The following is a 20,956-nucleotide window of genomic DNA, read 5'->3' as shown; positions in this document are numbered from 1 at the left end:
TATTGTAGTTATTACGCTACCAGATTTATTACAAAGCGCTTATTCCGATAAACTCAGGACTGTTTTTTAAAATCTTTGAGTCTTTTATGACACGTTCCAAAATTCAATTCAATGTACATTTTGAAATTTTATGGTTTTCTCAGTCTTAAGGCTTCTCAGCCGTTTTAAGGATTGTTTGGCTGAGCCCGACATTTCGGTCCCGTGTACACGGTGTTCAATAAGTTCGAATACAAGTTTTCATCATTGCGTAGGTATGCGCCATGTACATATTCTGCATTGGTATTGGTGTCAGCTTTAGCTTCATTCATACGCTACAGAATGTGCGCGGTGTTGACATTCTGTTAGTTGTTGTTCGTTTGTTACGCGCGATGAAAGAGTATCGGGACTTCGTAATTAAGCGTTTTTTGAACGGTGAGCGACCCGGCGATATATTCCGGCTGCTGAAATCGCATGGGGTCAAGCGGAACTTTGTCTACACGACCATCAGGCGATACCGGGAGACGTCCTCGACCAATGACCGTGCGAGATCCGGTCGGCCGCGTTCAGCGAGGACGCCACGGGTCATCAAGATCGTGAGGGAGCGAATTCGGCGCAAAAAGAACCGCTCAATCTGGAAAACGGCTGCAGATCTCAACGTTTCCATTGGAACCGCTCACACCATACTCATCAAGGACCTTGGTTTCAGGCCTTACAAAAAACGTAAGGTCCATGGCGTTTCGGAGGCTACCAGCAAAAAGCGGTTGGATCGAGCTAAGAGGATCCTCTCTCGGCACGCTGGTCAGGAGTTTGTTTTTTCGGACGAGAAACTGTTCGTGCTGCAGCAGCCGCACAATGTGCAAAATGACCGGGTGTGGGCGCCATCGAGGGACAGCATTCCTGAATCCAATATAAACATCCCTCGGTTCCAAAGTGCCGCGTCGGTGATGGTTTGGGGGGCAGTATGCAAACGTGGTAAGCTACCCTTGGTGTTTATTGAAAAAACGTCAAAATCAACGCGGCGTACTACAAAACTGAGGTTTTGGAAAAGGTTGTTGCCCCCAGTCTCCGAAGCCTCTACGGCGATGAGCACTACGTGTTCCAGCAGGACGGTGCACCAGCCCATACGGCAAATGTGGTTCAAGCCTGGTGTCGGGACAATTTAACCGATTTTCTGGACAAAACTTTGTGGCCTCCCAGCTCCCCGGACTTGAATCCTCTCGACTTTTTTGTTTGGTCCTATATGATGGCGAAGCTGAACGAATACAAGGTCAGCACTTTGGACCATTTCAAGACGGTAATTCTCAAAATCTGGGACGAAATGCCCATGCAGTCCGTGCGTGCCGCTTGCGACGCGTTCGAGAAACGTTTGAAGCTCGTTAAGGAGTACAAAGGGGGGGTCATTCCAAGAGAAATGTTGTAAACGTTCCTTGTAAAGGGATAAGCGCTCAACCTTTTTATCACGGGACCGAAAAGTCGGGCTTAGCCAAACAAGCCGTTTTCATTTATAAGACTGAGAAAACCATAAAATAACTACAGGTCGGACTCGATTATCCGGAGTATCAATTTTTTTTTTCACTCCGGATAATCGAATCACTAAGAAAAAAATTAAAATCTTCGATAAAAGAACATACATATTATCTTTTTTCGTTGTTTTATCTACATGATACGGTGGCGTAGCCAGAAATTTTTTCTGTTCCTGTAGGGGTCTTCACAAGAAAAAAACGAATTTTTATCAGCATACACAAAAAAACACTTTTTCAAACCCTGCATTTCTTAAATACGTTCAAAACTGCAAAACCATTCATATTGTATGTTGCAATACCAAATTATCTCAGATTTATGCATAAAAATTGAAAAACAAAAATATCAAAAAACATATTCCGGATAATCTAGTCTAAAATTCCGGATAATCGAATCCCGGATAATCGAGTCCCCGGATAATCGAGTCTCCGGATAATCGACTCCGACCTGTACTATCCTCCCAGTCGCATCACCATCACTGTATATTTCGATCTTATCATCTCAGAAATTTGAAATTTTCTGCAATAAAACATGTTATAATTTAGGACTTTAGGGTCGATTTCACCCGAACATCGGTGTGTTGATTGATATCAGCTCTGTTAAGCCTGAAAGAAAAGCACACGTGTCTTTCTTGATTTCTTGGACACAGTAGCGACCATTAGCATTTGTAAATTTCTGGATGAGTTCCAAATTACTTGAATGAAGTTTGGAAAGAAAAATCACAAATTCTCATCTATCTCATACTGAATATGTTTGGGTTTTAATTATATTAAAACTAAATCTACTAATACTACTTTCCGAGTAGGACACAATTTTTTCAACTTAACTCTAGGTTTTGGTACAGATTTAATTTATTAAATTGCCAAGAATTTCGGTAAAAATCTCGGTAAAAGTTCAAAATTTAGATCGTACTGCAAAACTTATAAATTAAACCAACTGTCAAAATTTGACGACTATATCGGTAATCCATTTCCGAAAATCTCGGTACATGTACAAAATTCAGCGAAGGAATACTTATTGTTTTTGTTTTGAATGAATGAAAGAATACATACATATTATAAATTTTGGAGGAAAACAAATTAACACTAAAGAAATTACAGCGACACAAATGCATAAAGTATTACCACTCAAAATATCTCACTTTACCATCAATCGGATTTTAATCCTTTTCTATGCGAAGTAGATTTTGCCTGCTCCCATTGCCATTTTTACTGTACTTCAATGACAAGACGAATCATTTCATGAAAATATAATAAAACTTACTTCACCTATTGTTGGCTAGTCTGAATATATCAATTAGAGGTACAATTGTACATGTACTCGTCCTCTATAATTCTCCTATCCAAGTCTTAAACATTTCAGACACATATTGATTTCCGCAGCTCTCGATTTTGATGACAGATGCGCTTTGCCGAAATTCAGTGAAAATGTTTGTTTGCCGATATAATAAATTAAAACAAAATTCTTCAAAAAAAAAAAAAATACCACGATGGCCAAACAAAAATCTTGAAAACTTCAAAACACATCATATCGTAATTTTCAGATATCTCGAAGAATACTTAACAGATTAATATGATTTTTTTTTCAGAATAGCTCCTTATTACCTGGAATTTTATGAAGAACATCCGAATAACTGAGAACTTGTGAAAATGGGGCAACAATATTGAGAAACAAAAAAGTTTTTATTTTATTTTTGATAAATTGACCAAAAACAAAATGGCCGCAAAAGATATTTTATATGGAGAATGTCGGTCCCCCAAGGAACATCCGAATAACTGCAAAACCAGATCATCAATGATTGATATCGACACGTATTCTTGAACTAGAAGAATTTTTATTTTTTGAGAACTTGTGAAAAATGGTGTACGATATTGAGAAACAAAGAAGTTATCGCGATTTGAATATTTTTTGCGGTAAAAAATGAAGCTGCTGATAGAGAGGGATTAATAATAAAAAAATACAGACAGAATTTTTATTTGAATACAACAATTGCTGCAAGTACTTGATGATTCTCAATAAAATATAAAGACTTTCTCCAAATTATGTTTTATGAATATCGTTCATTGTATTTGTGTATTGTTCTGTGAGTTTATAGAAAAAAATGTGTCTCTCATCAAGACTAGTCCTAGATGAACGCATTTAAAAATTGTGAAAGTTGTTTTCGAAATAAAGTCTCTTTGTTCTTTCATAGCCTCATTCTTCACCACAACATTTATTCAAATCCCAAAAACTTTTTTGTTTTTCGATATGTTTGCACCATTTTCTCACAAGTTCTCAAAAAACACTCCTTTTTTGAATTTTGATCATTGGTCTTCTGGATCCGGAGATATTCATAAATTCCTTTGGGAGACCGGCGCGCAGCAATAACCCAGGTTTCTAGAAGACAACTTAATGATTTGTATGATTTTTTTTAGTGATGCTCTCATTACTTGGCATTTTAAAGGCCACATTTTTTTTTGACGAATTGACTAAAAACAAGGACCCAAGGAATAACGGAATATATTCAAAACTAAATGAATATTGGTCAATATCGACAATAATTCTGAAACTTCAATATCAACACAAATTCTCAGAACAACTTGTGAAAAAATGGTACAAGAATATTGAGAAATGCAAAAGATCATCAAAAATATCAATTGATTTCAAAATATTTGCAGTAAATATTTTTGACCCGAATAGTAAGGGTTAGACCGTAACAAAACTTATTTTTTCTTTGCGCATGAATATTATTTATCTTTATTTGAGTGTATTTCCGCCCTCGGCGAGTTCACCATGCTCTTTGCACTTGAGTTATCACAACCTAGACAACCAGAAGTCGCTTAAAAATTAATTTCTTTATTCATACAAATTATATCAAACCCGCAAAACAGTGGATAATATTGTCAGATTGATGAGTTTCTTCGCATAAAACGCCTTTTTCTGAGTTCATTTGTACATTGTGTCTCGTCCCTTACACTCGTACAAAGGAAGTCGAATCAATCCGTAGCAGCTGTCAGATCAAGATTTGTTATCATAAGTTAAGTCGCATAATATCATAGATTTGTTCGGTAGAAAACTTATAAACTCGCATTGTATACCATTATTCAGCACATAATATATGAACGCCTCCTCTTTTTACGTAGAAGGCCTGTTTGCGACATCTTATTCGTGGAACTTTGCACATGTAAGCCTCGCATAACACAAAAGGTGATTTAGTTATACGCACATTTTGGTTGACCGGTTAGTTAATATTATTGAGTCAATCTGTGTGCCGTTTTTATGCAATTGATAATATTTGGTGCGCAAGTTAAAATTTATTAGGAAATAAAGTTTCAAGTAAATTTATCATATCCGACGGGAAACTGATCAAATTTTTCATTCTTCAAAAATAAATATTTCATATCTCAACACATACACTGCAAATCCAATATTTTTAAACTACAAAGATTGTGACTTAGTATTTAACATTTTGAAAATCGAAAAAAAAAACACGTTGAAAAATGTTTAGTTTTACGATTTTGTAATTTTTTTGTAACTTTTATCACCAATATAAAACTCAAAAGTTTAAAAATATAATTTCAAACTAAACGCTTGATCTCTTATACGAAGGGTCCATGATCCCTTAGTAGGCAGTCCCTTGCAGCGGTTTTCATATCGTGCTCCGCGGAGCAATCAGCGAATTGAAAATCTCGAACACCCGTATGTTTTTTTACGAACACGTTCAACGTTTTCGCTAAGATTTTGTTATTGGATGGTTAAAAATATTCTGTCGGGGAAAATACGGCTCACAACAGCGTCTGTTCCACATATCAGGGGCGGCTGATCATCGTCCGAGTGCCAGAGAAGGACTCTAAGCTAAACTGTGCACTATGGTCCTCCGAACATTTAGGGGGAATGGTCCTCCGGAAATCTAGGGGGTTGGTGTCAGACCCTGCAAGCCAGCCGTAAAAAAATCAAGCAACGAATAATCAACTAGAGAATACGAACCGGAACAATCGGCGAAGACCTCAGCGACGTAAAGGTACTAGCCTTTGGAAACTCGGTACGTGGAACTGTAAATCTCTCAACTTCATCGGGAGCACACGCATACTCGCCGACGTGCTGAAGGACCGCGGATTCGGCATCGTAGCGTTGCAGGAAGTGTGTTGGAAGGGATCAATGATGCGAACGTTTAGAGGTAACCATACCATCTACCAGAGCTGCGGCAATACACATGAGCTGGGAACAGCTTTTATAGTGATGGGTGATATGCAGAGGCGCGTGATCGGGTGGTGGCCGATCAATGAGAGAATGTGCAAGTTGAGGCTCAAAGGCCGGTTCTTCAACTTCAGCATAGTAAACGTGCACAGCCCTCACTCCGGAAGCACTGATGATGATAAAGACGCTTTTTATGCGTAGCTCGAACGCGAGTACGACAGTTGCTCAAGCCACGATGTCAAAATCATCATAAGAGATCTAAACGCTCAGGTTGGCCAGGAGGAGGAATTCAGACCGACGATTGGAAAGTTCAGCGCCCACCGGCTGACGAACGAAAACGGCCTACGACTAATTGATTTCGCCGCCTTCCAAACTGATACACCTGGAGTCCACCACAGCAGACAGAATCACAAATCGACCACGTTCTGATTGATGGACGGCACTTCTCCGACATTATCGACGTCAGGACCTATCGTGGCACTAACATCGACTCTGACCACTATCTAGTGATGGTTAAACTGCGCCCAAAACGTCAACAACGTACGGTACCGACGGCTGCCCCGGTATGACCTAGAGCGGCTCAAGCAACCGGATGTCGAAGCGGCAACGCGCAGCACCTCGAGGCTGCATTACCGGAAGAGGTTGAGCTGGATAGGGGTCTCTCGAGGACTGCTGGGGAACAGTGAAGGCAGCCATCAACAATGCAGCTCGGATACGTGGGACGGAGTCGACGAAACGATTGGTTCGACGAGGAATGTAGATGTGTCCTACTAGCCACATTTTTTTCGTTCTATGGTATTGAGGAACAATCAATGGTTTATGTATCAAAACTAACCATGCGACTCCTCAATCTTTCTAGTTTGTCGACTATGTGCTCGTGGATTTCTACTAAGACATTTTCTAAAATATAAACATAAATGGAACCCTCTCTAGATTTTTTCATAGAATTATCCAGCCATAGATTTTAACAGCCATGGCATAAACACTTCCACAGAAATTAATTTAGCAATTAAAAAAAATATATGAGAAATTTCTACAAAAATTGCTTTTAAGATTTCTTTTGCAATTTCCTTTATATTGAATCTAGGGAATCACTGACATTTTTTTTTCAAGCATTGCTGCTGAAATTACACTGGGATATTCACCAGAAAAGTTGCCAGGATTTTTTCCCTTTCTACTCAAGTTGAGGGAAATTCATTGGAAAATGACACTATATTGTTCTCCAAAAATTTCCCAAGAAATTCTTCCAAATCATTTCTTCAGCGATAAGATACGCTGTTATTCTTTCAGGTATTCCTAGAATAATTCATCTCTCTAGTTTATTTCAAGAACTCTTTCGATGATTCGGGATTTGTTAAAGAAAAACACGGCTACAAGTGAAGTTACAATTCCTCATAGACTTTTAGACTTTTATAAGGATCCAAGATTTTAAAGAAGATGTGATACAGTCAACTCTACATAATTGGGACCCAGATGGCCGTAGCGGTAAAAGTGCAACAATTCAACAGGGTCGAAGTTTTGAATCCCACCGGTTGCGGATCTCTTCGGGTTTTCAATTTCTTCGACTTCCCATTGTAGAAAGAATCTTTGTACATATACGAATACGAAAATTGTCAGTTGACAAAGAATGCTCTCAGTTAAAACTGTGGAAGTGCTCAAAAGAACAATGAGTACACTGTCCCAATTTGGACGTGTCTAACGGAGTTCAAAATCGTATGAAATTGTTTTACTTGCTATACGATTTGTAAATCAGCCAAATTTGTGAATGTTGATATATAATTTTCAAATTTTCAATACATATCAATATCTTAAATTGGAACAAAAAAAGCTCCCTGCAATAGGAGCTTTTTTTGTTCCAATTTAAGATATTGATATGTATTACCATAACTAACAAAACTCTTCAATATTCTGAACAAGCCAGGCCGCTTGCTAGTCACCACATTATATGACCAGAACAGCTGGAACGACGCTATTCATTTCTCCCCACAACGGCCTCATCATCGATCCAACCTGCCATATCTTCATCAAGCATAATTGGACCTAATGAGCAGCAGCAGCATGTCCCCACGGACGGACAGAATCCAGAACCGACGACGACGACAACGGCGTTCAGAGTAAAAAAAAAAAATAAGAATAACATGACTTGACGACACTGATTGCTTGGTAAACGGTCGTGTGCTGACTTCCCCCTCTCGGACTTATCAAGCGACACAAAAAAATAACGACATAAAACAGTATAAATCCTCTTTGGAGTTTTTTTATATAAGCATTCTTACCATTATCCTTTCTTATATATTAACAGAGACATCAGGACTTGGCTCGCTTGTGTGGGTAGAAGTCTGCTTCGGGAACGTACATAGCCGAAGTCACATAGGAACGACATACGCATACGTTTGTAAATCCCGAGGCTCCGCCTCGCATCGATCCATTTGAATTGTAGTTGTGGTGAAAACCCCGAAAGGACGAGGGACCTATGCTTTTCCCTCGCATAAACGATACATGCAATGTATGAGAGTGGGAGGACAGATTTTCCATGGTGATGTGTCATCATGGTAGAGGCTCATCGCTATATACATTATCAGTTAGAGTTAATAAATTGGCCAATTTATCCGCTTTTGTGGTCGGTAATTATACGAAGCTACCAAGTAATGAATAATTAGTGTATTGAATAGGCTCTAAGTTGTGACTGGTTTATTTTAGAATTTCAGAGCTGATCTCTTTACATGCAGAAGATTTTATACAATGGCACCACTCTTATCTGGTTGGAAATTTACAATCGTAAAAATAGTAAAGTTGGCTAATCTGAGATCACACCAAATAACGATCGTTTTTGTACAAAATGGATTCTGTTTCGCTGTACATTGTTTTTCAAGAGAAAACACTATTAAACAAACCTTGATTGGGGACTAGATAATGATAGTATTTTTGATACTGAATTGACTATTGGTCTACATCTACGTCATGTAGCCTTTCTCGTCCCCGACAATATCCACGTCGCTGCAATCGTCTTCGGAATCATTACCGTAGTCATCGTCCTCGTCACTGAGCAGATCTCCCTCATTGATCGGAGCTCGCCGTACCAAGCTGAACGAAGAGTTTGCCGAGGCGTGCAGTCCTTTTAGGATACCTCCCATTTGTGGCGGTGCCGGACCCAGTGGTTTTCCCGGTTTTCCACCGTGTGGGTGGTGGTGAAGATGGTTGTTGCTGTTGCCGCCGTTGCTATTGCTATTGTAGACTGAAAATGCTTTTTCGCTGGCTCCGCTGGAGTTGAGTCGGTTGGCGGTAACTCCGGAGGACATTGATTGATTGGATGCATTCGGACCGCCAGTTCCGGATGCTCCACCATTGGTAGACTCGTTCCGTGAGAAGTCAACTGGTTCTGAAAAATATATATGTGACATGTTATCATTTTGAGTAGGTGTATACTAAAGATAGTGAATCATTCAAATGTGTTAACCCGTAAATTTGCAGAACGCCTTACGTTTGCAAAAAATGATGTAACTGTTTCAGTGCGCATCGTACCTTCGTGCTATGCGTACACGAATTTTCTCTGCTCTTGGAAGTTTTTTTTTTTAAAACTACATAAAGCAATAAAACAGTACTTTTCAGTGCTACAAAAACAGTACTTTTCAGTGCCAAAATTAAAACGGTACTTTTCAGTGCTACTAAAACGACTCTATGACACTACCCCGAACGCCACTATCGCGAAAGCCATTACCCCGAACGCCACTACCCCGAATGCATAACATTTTGAGACTTATTCTAGTTAGAGAGCGAGGAGATAATTGTACATTGTAATGCTCTGAAGGGTAAATTTATCATGAAAGGGATAGCTATAATATGCACAAACTTAGGATGTAGTCAAGTCTATTATTAGACGTCGGTACCCACTTCCTTTACGCATTTGTGTAAGTGTCGGTCTACTAGCATTAAGATCTTCTTAAAGATTTTGTTTCGTAAACGATGGTAATGGAAGATCACCCTGAGATAGTCGCTGCAAGTGTTGTTCTATGGACCCGCTTAAGGACCATCCTGATAGGTAACCATTCCGCTATAGCAAGGAAACGTTAATACACTTGTACATGTTACAAAAACGGCGGCCTCTGATTACCGCTACAGTAAAAACTTTCGTTGGTTTGTAATATCATTAATTAAAATTTCGATGAGATAACCACATTTTTTTTTCGAGCCAATGAAGAAATTATGAGGCAGAAAAGTGGTGAGCAAATCCATAAGCGACCAGTCTGTTTTAATACAAGTAGGTAAAAAAGGGAAAAATTCTGATTAGAATTATAGCAGGATTCACTTTAGTTAATGCTTTCAGGACATATTCCTTTAAAAAATAGCTGTTTTATATGGAAATACCGTGACCTGCTCTAATTCCGTGTGTTGCCTAATACCGTGCAGTAGCGTAGCTATGGGGGTGCGGTGGGTGCGGTCCGCACCGGGCCCCGGATTCTTAGGGGCCCCGAAATCATGGTGGAAATATCTCATAGCATTAGACATTGATAATAAATCTTCGAGCTGTTTAGTAGAATACCTATAAGTAGATGAAAAAACCGAATTTAGTACTATACCATTTAAGGCTCAAAAATCCATTATTCATCAACAATCATCAAAAATAAAAAACCAGATCCTCATGAAAATCTATCATTGCATTATAGATAGCAAGTGTAATGCAATGATAGATTTTCATGAACAACAAATCTGGTTTTGAAAACGATGATAGTTATTTTCCTCTTAATCCCACTAGAGTTTGTATCCTTTGACAGATACGCGTATTTCGACCTCAACTGTAAGGCCGTCTTCAGTGTCGTGTACTAGACTCGCCTTTTTTCATCTATTTATTAGAAATTGAGTTTTGACAAACTAACATGTATCGGGGCATGGAAAATCAGGTTTGGAGGGGCCATGAATGAGTTATGAGTAGAGGCCCCTATATCAGCTAGTATATTGGTAAAGGTAGTGTTCGTTTCAAAATTTCAGAACAGTACATTTAAACTGGGCATCATGGTTTTGGATTCAAAAATACATTGTTTTATTACTCATCGAATATCAGGGGGCCCTCTATAGCTTGAATCTTAGGAAGCCATAAACAGGTTGAGAAACATTTTATTATGAGCCATATGCTGAACGAAATGGGTATTTGTGAACAATATTTTATACACTCTTGAAAAGTACCAAAGCATATTTCGAAAACGCAAGCAAAGGTGAACAAAAGTCTGTAAAGTCTATTTTTTATGGAAAAGATCTAATCTATGTAAATTGTGCTTCTTATTTTTTCGCATTGGAATGATTTTTGATGTAAATACTTGAGGCTCCAGGTTTTACTACGCAACTACTCTATAGATTTTCATCCACAGGGATTTTTCTAGACATTCAATAAGGATTTTCTTCAGGTATACGTACATAGATTTATCCAGGGATTCCCACAAGAATTCTTATGGACATTCTTCTAGCAAATCTCCCAGGAATTTGCCTTGAAATTTCCATAGATAGGATTTCCTTCAAAATTTGTTCCAGAATATCCTTCAGCAGTCCAAGAACGAAATTACCACGAAAATATAATCTGAAATTGTTTTAACGATTTCTCCAGGTATTACACTGAGGTATCCACAAATCTTTCAACAGAAATTTTTGCAGGAAAATAACAAAGGTTTATTCTACGATTGGCGTAATTCGTATTTTTATATATACACTCTTAAAAATATGAAAATTACTGTGGACGTAATTCATAATATGACTGAATGACACATGATGTAAATGATAAAACGACACAAAAACGTGTCCATGAAGATGTATTAGCTTAGCTTAGCTTAGCTTAGACTGACTACACATATCAATGGTTGCTATTCCGTGATTGACCGAAGTCAGTGAAAATGCACAAAGAATCAACTAGAAGATCGGCTGGGGTTGGCCATAATCTTCTTCAGTGTGCATAATTCAGTACCTCTATTTATGCATGGTCAATAACGGCGCCGGCCACGTCCTTGCAGTCAGGTGGGATTGGGGGAAGGAATGTTACTGTGTAACCTTTGCTATTTGGATACCGTGTTTGCCTCTGCATCTCCACAAAGGTTACTGGGAGGGATATTTGTTAATGGGGAGGATCGTTGGGTCACAGGATTCACTTTGATAAGCGATTAGACCATGATAAATAATTATTGGTGAGATATAAGCATGCTAATATGTAAATAAAATATATTCATTTGATATGAACAATACCTATGTAGAGAAAAATTATGCCGACACTTGAGGTGACGAACCTTTCAAAGTTTGTTGAATAAAGTGAACCTTTCGCAAGTTTACATTCGTAGTGTCGAACCATTCATAGTTTTTTTTTAATTTTAAAAATAAAAGTAAAGAGAAAAAGGTGTTTTGAAAAAAAATAGACATAAATAATTTATGAATCAGAGTTTATGTCGACACGCACAGTGACGAAACTTTCATAGTTTTTTGAAAAATCATATTTTCATATCACCGTTGTAACGATTAAAGATGCAGTCATACATATTTTATAGATTGGAAATAGTAGAATGAAACGAGCTCACCAATTGATCCGTCATCCTTGAGCAGCAACAATCCACTTTCAGCTTCACTCGTTTGCTCAGCTATATAAAAGCACTCAGAGAAAATAGGCGCGCGACCCGAGAGGGAAAACAACTGACGACTTCTCGGGTTTTCTTGACGCACTGCCCAGGAGCAAGCGTCAACGTCGAAAGATCAAAAAGAACTAATCGAACGCGGCACTTTTTCACTTTACTCGACCGATGCGTGACATGTTCGATCCTGCTCTCATCGCCGGCCCCCGCAGGAGCAAGCGTCAAGGTCGAAGGATCAAACACAACTAAAAAAAAAACGTGTCCAGAACGTGTTGAACAAAAAATGTAATTTTACTCATTAAAGGACACGGAAACGATGTCACTATGATCGGCATTTCCCGAATCAGACGCTATGGTATTTGAAATGTGACATAAATTCACGTCAAACGGCTCGTTTCTTTTATGTGCATCCAAAAATAGGTAAAATCACATGATTTTTTCGGAGTGTGTGTAATCATAGAAGAGTTCTTCGAAATTTTCTCATGGCAATTTTTCAGAAATACTTCCAGCCATTTTCAGAGCCAATCCTTCAATAATTACCCCACTGATTATCCCAGGAATTGCTCCATAAATTCTTTCTGGGATTATTCCACAAAATCTTTAAGGATTTTTTCAGAGGATTTCACAATAAATCTAACCAAGTATTCATCATAAATTTCTCCATGAATAAGGATTGCTTTTAAAGATTTCTGGAATTATTAAAGAAGTAATTTCTACTTGGGTTCTTCAATTTAAAAATTTATTTGGATTAAATACAAAATCCACAAAATGTTACAGCTATTATTGATGCAGTTCTTTGAAGAGTTCCAGTCGAGATTTTTCAGGGGTTTCCTTTTGAAAATTTTGGTTGGGTAAGTTATGAATATTTGCATCAATATTTTTCCTGAATACTTATCCAAAATTTTCTCAAGAGTCCAGAAGTTATCCGGGAATCTTTGAATGATTTTTCTCTTGTAGGAATTTACCACGTATTTCATCAGTGATATCGATTTCGTTTAAAAGTATATTTGTTTTTTTTAAGGAATCTCCTTTAATAACATCTGAGAGCGAGTAATGGCGCTATAGCCTAGGCTCTAGAGCCAGGACATACGGGAAAATACCTATGTCCCATCCCAGGAAAAGGATTGGAAACAACAATGGAGTGCGCAATAACTTTCTTAGCAACGCCACTTCCAACGATTTTGCCTATCTCCCATTATGGAACGGTTATTCATTCGTGAATAATCTGATCGCCTTAATTTTTCGAATTTTCTTCAAAACCACAAGTCTGCACAGTGGGCCTGGCCATTTTAGTATTTGTATCAAATCACTGATATGTTGCAAATATTAATGCTGACAAGAAAATACTGGAAGCAATTTCAGTATTTCCAGGATGCTTTTCAATATTGGCTGTGCAAGCACTTAGATTAGATTAGATTAGATTAGATTAGAATCCCCTTTAATAACATCTGAAAAATGTCCTTAGCATCTTCTTTGACAAAATAATAGAAAAGTCTTGAAACAATTCCTTTGGAAAATTTTCTGAGGGAATCTTTAAAAAAAAAAACTGTGGGTATCTTTGGAAAAAGTTCTTGTTGAGTTTATCAATGTACCTCGAATGAAAATTCTGGAGGAATTCCTTGGAAAGTCTGCGAAGGAATCGTTCAATGTAATCCTGAAGAAATCTTTGAATTAATAGTTGAAGCAAACTTCTAACAAATACTTCAATTACATTCGAATGAAATTTCTGGAGAAAATCACTGAATCCCACAGAAACCTTTAGAAAGATGCTTTCAGAGTTGTCTGGTTGAATTACTTGAGGAATCTATATCAAAATGAGTTTTTCCAATCTCTTATTAGTTTCATTTTTCAGGCATGACACCTCTAATGTTCCTTTTTTTAGACACTTAGCCACTATCAGCCCTGAAGTGATCGTATCGGTATATTACTCTTCATTATTTGACATTTTGGTTACTAAACAAAAATCAAACACAATTTCATCAAAAAATGAACACAAGATCCAATATTTTCAATCCTAAATATTGATACTGATTGAAAGTATATCATTGTTTCGATTAATTGACTGTTCAACTGGTACATACCCTTATTTGGAAGGGCCCCCGAATTTAACTCCGCACCGGGCCCCGAAAACCCTAGCTACGCCACTGATACCGTGTATTTGGGAGTTGTGTGGATTTCCAGCATATTATATTACTTATTTTTTAAAATGATTATCATAAACGTTAGCACATTAAGTAGTATTTAGAAAGCCATGATAAACTTGAACTAAAGTTGCACACACAAACAAACAAAAATAATGTTAGAATGTAATCGCCTGGTGCCAATACACGGTATTAGGGCACGGTTGCTTATGTGTTCCAAATACCGTGTTTCAGTTATAATTTCAAAATGGCGAAGTGAAATATATATTTTATTTCCCGTATCAATCATGCACACCTCAATACGTTGTTTGATACAAAAGTTTTATTTTTGATGCGCTTCGCTCGTTCAATTGAGAGATGTTTCAAAATGTGACCCGGCAGTCGGGGTCAGATGCACGGTATTTGGAACACTGGTATGCTTGACAACATCAACTGTAACTATGGTTAAAATTTTCAAAATGGTTCAAGTCATATTTTTTATGCAAAGTATATAAAACGGTCTACTATATAAAACATGAAAGACTTGAAAATAATCATACGTTATTTTTATCTGATCGATTGAAACTTGAGTTTTTTTAACCTCACGGTAATAGAGCATGTCACGGTATTAGTGACTAGCTTATCCAACGAAATCTTGAAAGAACAGCCTATTTGAGAAAGAAAGGCAAATTTCTGGTGAAATGTTTGCAGCTATGACGTGAATGATCACTGTAACAACGTGATGCTTTGGCACAACCTATATTCAAGAGAAAGGAAAATATTTGTTTAAAAACAAAATTGAAATATGGAAACCACCAAGAAATACAAATACCGGTGAGCACGCAGCTGTTCAGCAAGACCATATTGAGGGTTATGGGCGTTGAGCATTGCCTTGGCAACACTGGGCATAGAGGCACATGTATAAGAATGGTAAATTGTCAAAGAATTCCCTCAGTCAATAAAAGGCTTATTTTATTAAAAGCCCATTCACAAATTTCGTAACGCTGAAGGGGGCAACAAATGCTGTGGGTTGTCCTCAAAATGTTACAGGCCATACATAACATGTGAAATTTCCATACCAAAAATGGTACGAGGGGGTGCGTAGGTGTAAAAAATAGCAATTTTTGGCGTCATGAAATTTGTGAATGAACCCTTGAACTGCGAAGGTGCCCACTGAGTTGATAAAGAGGCACTCTCTCAGAAATAATTAGAAGAAGGTAGTTGCTAACAAGATATTTCGAAAGAATAGCTGACATATAAAAGAAGGGAAAATATATGATGAACATTTTACCGACGAATTTTACGCGCCATTAATTACCAGTTTTCATTAGAGACACATTTTCGGCCGCAAAACAAGAAACTTCACTGTATCTCATATTATTCGGGGTAATGGCTCATTCGGGGTAGTGGCGTTAGGGGTAGTGATGTTCGGGGTAGTGGCGTTCGGGGTAATGGGATGGAGCCACTAAAACAGTACTTTTCAGTATTATTTTTTCTACTGTTGATCCCTTTACGATCCGTTTGGACCCGTGCCTTCGATTTTCGTTGGACCCGTTGGCGAAAGCTAGCGGTGGTAATCCTTCTTGGACACCGTCTTGGGAAAAAACCTCTCGAAGGTCACGTCTTCTTTCGTTTATTCACTAAACATGGTATCAACAACTAACAAAAGGAAGGGTGAATCACAACTTCTTTCCAAAAAAGTGGGGTTTAAAACTGTCACTGAACGTGGCAAGAATGGAAGAAAGGACGTTTCCCCGGAATGCGAACTTTCTTCCAAGTGTGAAATGAATAATTGTATCGAAATGAGCAATCAGTTCGATGCTCTAGACAAATTTTCCGAACACCAAATCGAAGCAGCCTTTAGCCCAGGCTCTTTGATTCAAGTGAGGAAGCAAATAGTACCGCCTATCGTGGTCAGTTTTTCCGAATTTGGGGGATTTAGGCAGGAGATCTTGAACTCCATTAGGGAAATCGCAAAGAAAGGAGACTGTCGCGTTTTGCCGGAAACTCTTAAAGATCGCGAACTTCTTCTCAAACATCTTGAAGAGAAGAAGCACAATTTTTTTACTTATGACGACAAAACTGAACGTTTGTTCAAAGTTGTCTTGAAAGGTCTCTCAAGTGACTATAAGTCACCTGAAGAGATCAAAAAATGGAATAAACGATTTACTGTGATTTTCCCCAGTCCAAGTAATCATTATGTAAAAGAGAACCCAATCTGGCATTGTTCGGAAAGGGCTTTCTCAAGAATATTATTTAGTTCACTTTAACAAAAAAGAACTAAACAATATTAAAGCTTTAGAAAAAGCAAAACTCATGTTCGATGTCCGTGTGACGTGGGAACATTTCCAGAAACCTGGAGGAAATAACCAGAACCCCACTCAGTGCCGTCGGTACTAAAAGTGGGATCATGGTACAAAAAATTGTCGCATGGATGCTAAATGCAGGATTTGCGGAGAGTCTTCTCACGCCAAGGACGTCTGTCCAGTGATGGAAGATACCGATAAGTTCTTATGCGCCAATTGCAAGGGCAATCATAAGTCAAATTTTTGGTTTTGCCCTTCGCGCAAGAGAGTCGTTGAGGCTCGTGCCAGGCAGATGAAAGATAATATCCGTCACGATAACGGTCGTTTCCGGAATTTTCCTGATAGAGTATCGAGCAAGGCTCATTTTTCAGTTAACGATCGCTTGATCATGAATCATACCCATCAGGAAGATCATAATCATGCTCATTCACAAATTAATTTTAATCCCTTGGGTAGCCGTTCGAATCTTTCAATCTACCCACGGAAAATCCTTTGCCGATATTGTAGCAGGTAATTTGAACTCCTCCCCTATTCGTACTATGAGTACCCATTCTACTTGTTTCAAATCAAAAGGAAAAAAACCCTACCGCCACAGGTAACTCCTACTCGGCTTCTTCGTCTACCGAAAATTCTAATGGGAAATCATCAGATAATGTTCCCACTTCAATTGATATGTCTGCCTCTGATTTTAATTTTCTAACTGAACAATTGAATCTAATGATTGATGCAATGTTCAAAGCCACCACTATGACTAAAGCAGTCCAAGTTGGTGTAAAATTTACAAATCAAATTGTTATTGGATTACGTTTTTCTAATGGATCCAAATAATAATTTAAATATTTCAAATTGGAATGCTCGTTCTCTGAATGGTAAAGAGGACGAGCTGTTTAATTTTCTTACAATTAATAACGTGCATATAGCAGTTATTATCGAAACGTATTTATAACCTGGATCTAAACTCAAAAGAGATCCTATCAGGTATCAGAAGGCCGGCTCCAAAGGCACGTTCCCCACCAGTTGGGAGATTTGTGCCATCGCCATATTTGAGCCTATTTCATCATCTACCCGATGGGAGAGGAAAGGGAAGGGAAAGATGGGAGGAAATAGAAGTGGGTCCCTTGAAGAGGGAAGATCGCATAAGCGAAATGAGAGCATGTAGCTCCATACCACAATGGGTTCGAACAGCGCCCTAAAAAGGGCACTGCAAAACGCGTGAGCGTAAAGAGAGCCTATAGCTCATTACCACAGCGGGTTAAGAATAACAGGATGTCCTGAAGATTCAGGCTTCTGTATTCAGTTTCACTTAATAAGTGTTTACCAAGTAATTGGAATCGCATTTGCGCAAAAACTGGACAGTTACATATCAGGTGATACGAAGTTCCATAATCGGAGTCACAACTATCACACACAAATGAGTCAGCACGCTGAATATTTGCCATGTGATAGTTGAGTCGGCAGTGGCCTGTCAACGCTCTGACCAAGAGACTGCAATTCTGCTTTGACAGATTTGTTAAATACTTCGCCACCTTTGGAGATGGCTCAGTAATATACAATTTTGTTTGACGACACGACTCCAAACTATTCCAATATTGCTTGTGCTGAGTTGCCGCCCAAGAGTTTATCTGAAGCTTCACCCAGCACTTCGAAATTGGAATAGCCGGCTCAGGGCCAATGAAGTCATGCGATGCTCCATCGCGAGCTAGCTCATCAGCCAATTCATTTCCAGCGATGGAAGAATGGCCAGGTACCCATACAAGGTTTACAGAGTTGACTGAATTCAGTTCCTCAATTTGAGTTCGACATGCGATAACAAGCTTCGACCTTGAGTTGGCCGAAGCGAGAGCTTTTATAGCAGCCTGACTATCTGAACAGAAGTATATGACTTTACCCATTACGCGCTGTTGAAGTGCTGATTGCACTCCACACATAAGAGCAAATATTTCCGCCTGAAAAACGGTGCAGTTTCTACCAAGTGAGTAAAACTGATTCAGCCTTAGCTCACGAGAATATACTCCTGCACCAGCTCTACCTTCAAGAAGGGAGCCATCAGTGTAACATACTATATTGTTTGATATACTTCTTTCCAAATAGCCAGACGTCCACTCTTCCCGTGAAGGGAATTGTGTGGTAAATGTCCTGTAAGGAAAGTTACAAGCAATTGTGAGATCACTTGGAGCAAGGACAATTTTGTCCCAATTCACCAAAAGTGGAAACAACGAAGTGTGTGTAGATCTACGATTCACTGGATTTTTCTCCAGTAGATCCAGTACCCATAAACGGTAAGAGCAAGAAAGTGCTTCTTGTTTAAGATATATGTGTAGTGGCGCAACGTCGAAAAGGGCCTCGAGCGCTGCTGTGGGAGTTGTAGAGAACGCACCAGACATCGCCATCAAGCACATCCTTTGGAGATGGCCCAATTTTGATTGGATTGTTCTCACTTCGCCCTTTTGCCACCACACAAGACATCCATATGCCAATATTGGTCGAACAACTGTTGTGTAAATCCATTTGATATATTTGGGTTTGAGGCCCCAAGTTTTACCAAAGGTTCGCCGGCATTGACCGAAGGCCATGCAAGCTTTTTTGACTCTGAAATCAATGTGAGGTGTCCATGAAAGTTTGGAATCTAGAATGACTCCGACATACTTTACTTGATCAGTCACATTAATCTCAGTGCCAAAAAGACGTAAAGGTCGAATTCCATCGCGGTTTCGTCTTTCCGTAAAAAGAACAATAGATGTTTTATTCGGGTTAACCGAAAGGCCATATTGGCGACACCAACTCTCGACTACCTGAAGAGCACTTTGCATCAGGTCGAATAGGGTGCTTATGCACATACCAACTATCAGAGCTAGATAGTCGTCGGCAAATCCATAAGTTGGAAAACCGCAATTATTGAGTTGCCTCAATAGCGTATCTGCTACGAGATTCCACAAAAGTGGTGACAAGACTCCCCCTTGGGGGCATCCGCAAACACTCAATTTTCGAATCGCTGATTGACGCAATGTCGAGAAGAGATGTCGGTTTTTGAGCATTTGATGAATCCAATTGGTAATCATTGTAGGTAGCCCATGGTTTCGTGCGGCTTCCAATATGGCATCGAAAGACACGTTATCAAAGGCACCCTCAATATCCAAGAAAACACCCAAGCACGATTGCTTCTGAGCGAATGCTTTCTCGATATCGTATACAACTTTGTGTAAAAGAGTCACAGTGGACTTTCCAGATTGGTAAGCATGTTGATTCACATGAAGAGGCATGTTTGCCAAATAAACATCACGGATGTGATGATCGATAATCCGTTCCAGACATTTCAGAAGAAAAGAGGTCAGACTGATTGGTCTAAAACTCTTCGCTTCCTCATACGACGCACGTCCTCCTTTTGGGATAAACTTTACAGTAATATCACGCCAGGATTTGGGAATGTACCCGGTAGCAAAACTGCTTACAAGTAGCTTTTTCAAAACATGTTTGATAAACTCAAATCCCTTTTGGAGCAGAACAGGATAAATCCCATCCGCTCCTGGAGATTTGAAAGGAGCAAAACTATTAAGTGCCCATTGAATCGATTCAGTAGTTACGATACTGCGAGCCGAGGCCAGAGACTCGTAACTACATGAAAAGACATTTGATTCATCCGTAGATGCTATGTCCACACATCCGGGGAAGTGTGTATTGAATAAACATTCTAAAACTTCTTCATCGGAAGAAGTAAAGTCACCATTAGGTAAGCGAATTTCGTTCACTTGGAAATCCTTAGATTTTGCAAGAATTTTGTTCAACCGACTGACTTCACTCAAACTGGAAACATTTGTACAAAGGTTTTTCCAGCCGGATCGTTCAGCAGAACGAAGAGCCTTCTTGTAAGCCTTGCGAGCTGACTTGAACGACTCTGATCCAGCTGAACGGCGTCTGTTCCAACTCCTTCTACATTGTTTCCTGAGTCTAGTCAGATCGGAATTCCACCATGGGGTCCCTCTTGTAGTCTTTACAGACCGCAGAGGACATGCTTCTTCAAAAGCTTCCATAATGTAGGATGTTGTAGTATCAACGGCATCATCCAGATCACTTGGATTTTCAATGGACGGAGAATATCCATGAAATTTGGTCGCAACCAATTCAATGTAGAGTTCCCAGTTTGTTGACCGGGGATTCCTAAAAACGCAAAGTCTGCGCAGTTACATTTGAATGTTCAAAGAAGATGTAGCGATGATCAGATAATGATTCCTCATCTGATACATGCCAATTCGTC

At 39.0% G+C, this 20,956-nt stretch overlaps 1 protein-coding gene across 1 annotated transcript in view; it reads right to left on the bottom strand.

Moving 5' to 3' along the window:
• Positions 1–8,345: 8,345 nt before the first annotated feature.
• The window catches only part of LOC5568919 (brain-specific homeobox protein), a 32,498-nt gene continuing 19,887 nt past the window's right edge, over positions 8,346–20,956 (bottom strand). Inside the window, exon 5 of the mRNA XM_001658191.2 lies at positions 8,346–9,055. Within this exon, the coding sequence (XP_001658241.2) occupies positions 8,631–9,055 (425 nt within the window). The 3' untranslated portion in view covers positions 8,346–8,630. The remainder of the gene's footprint in view (positions 9,056–20,956) is intronic.

Source organism: Aedes aegypti, chromosome 2 (genome assembly GCF_002204515.2).
Source record: "Aedes aegypti strain LVP_AGWG chromosome 2, AaegL5.0 Primary Assembly, whole genome shotgun sequence".
Lineage (NCBI taxonomy): Eukaryota > Metazoa > Arthropoda > Insecta > Diptera > Culicidae > Aedes > Aedes aegypti.
Note: the sequence above shows the minus strand (reverse complement) of the source record. Positions and strands in the feature narration are given on the sequence as shown.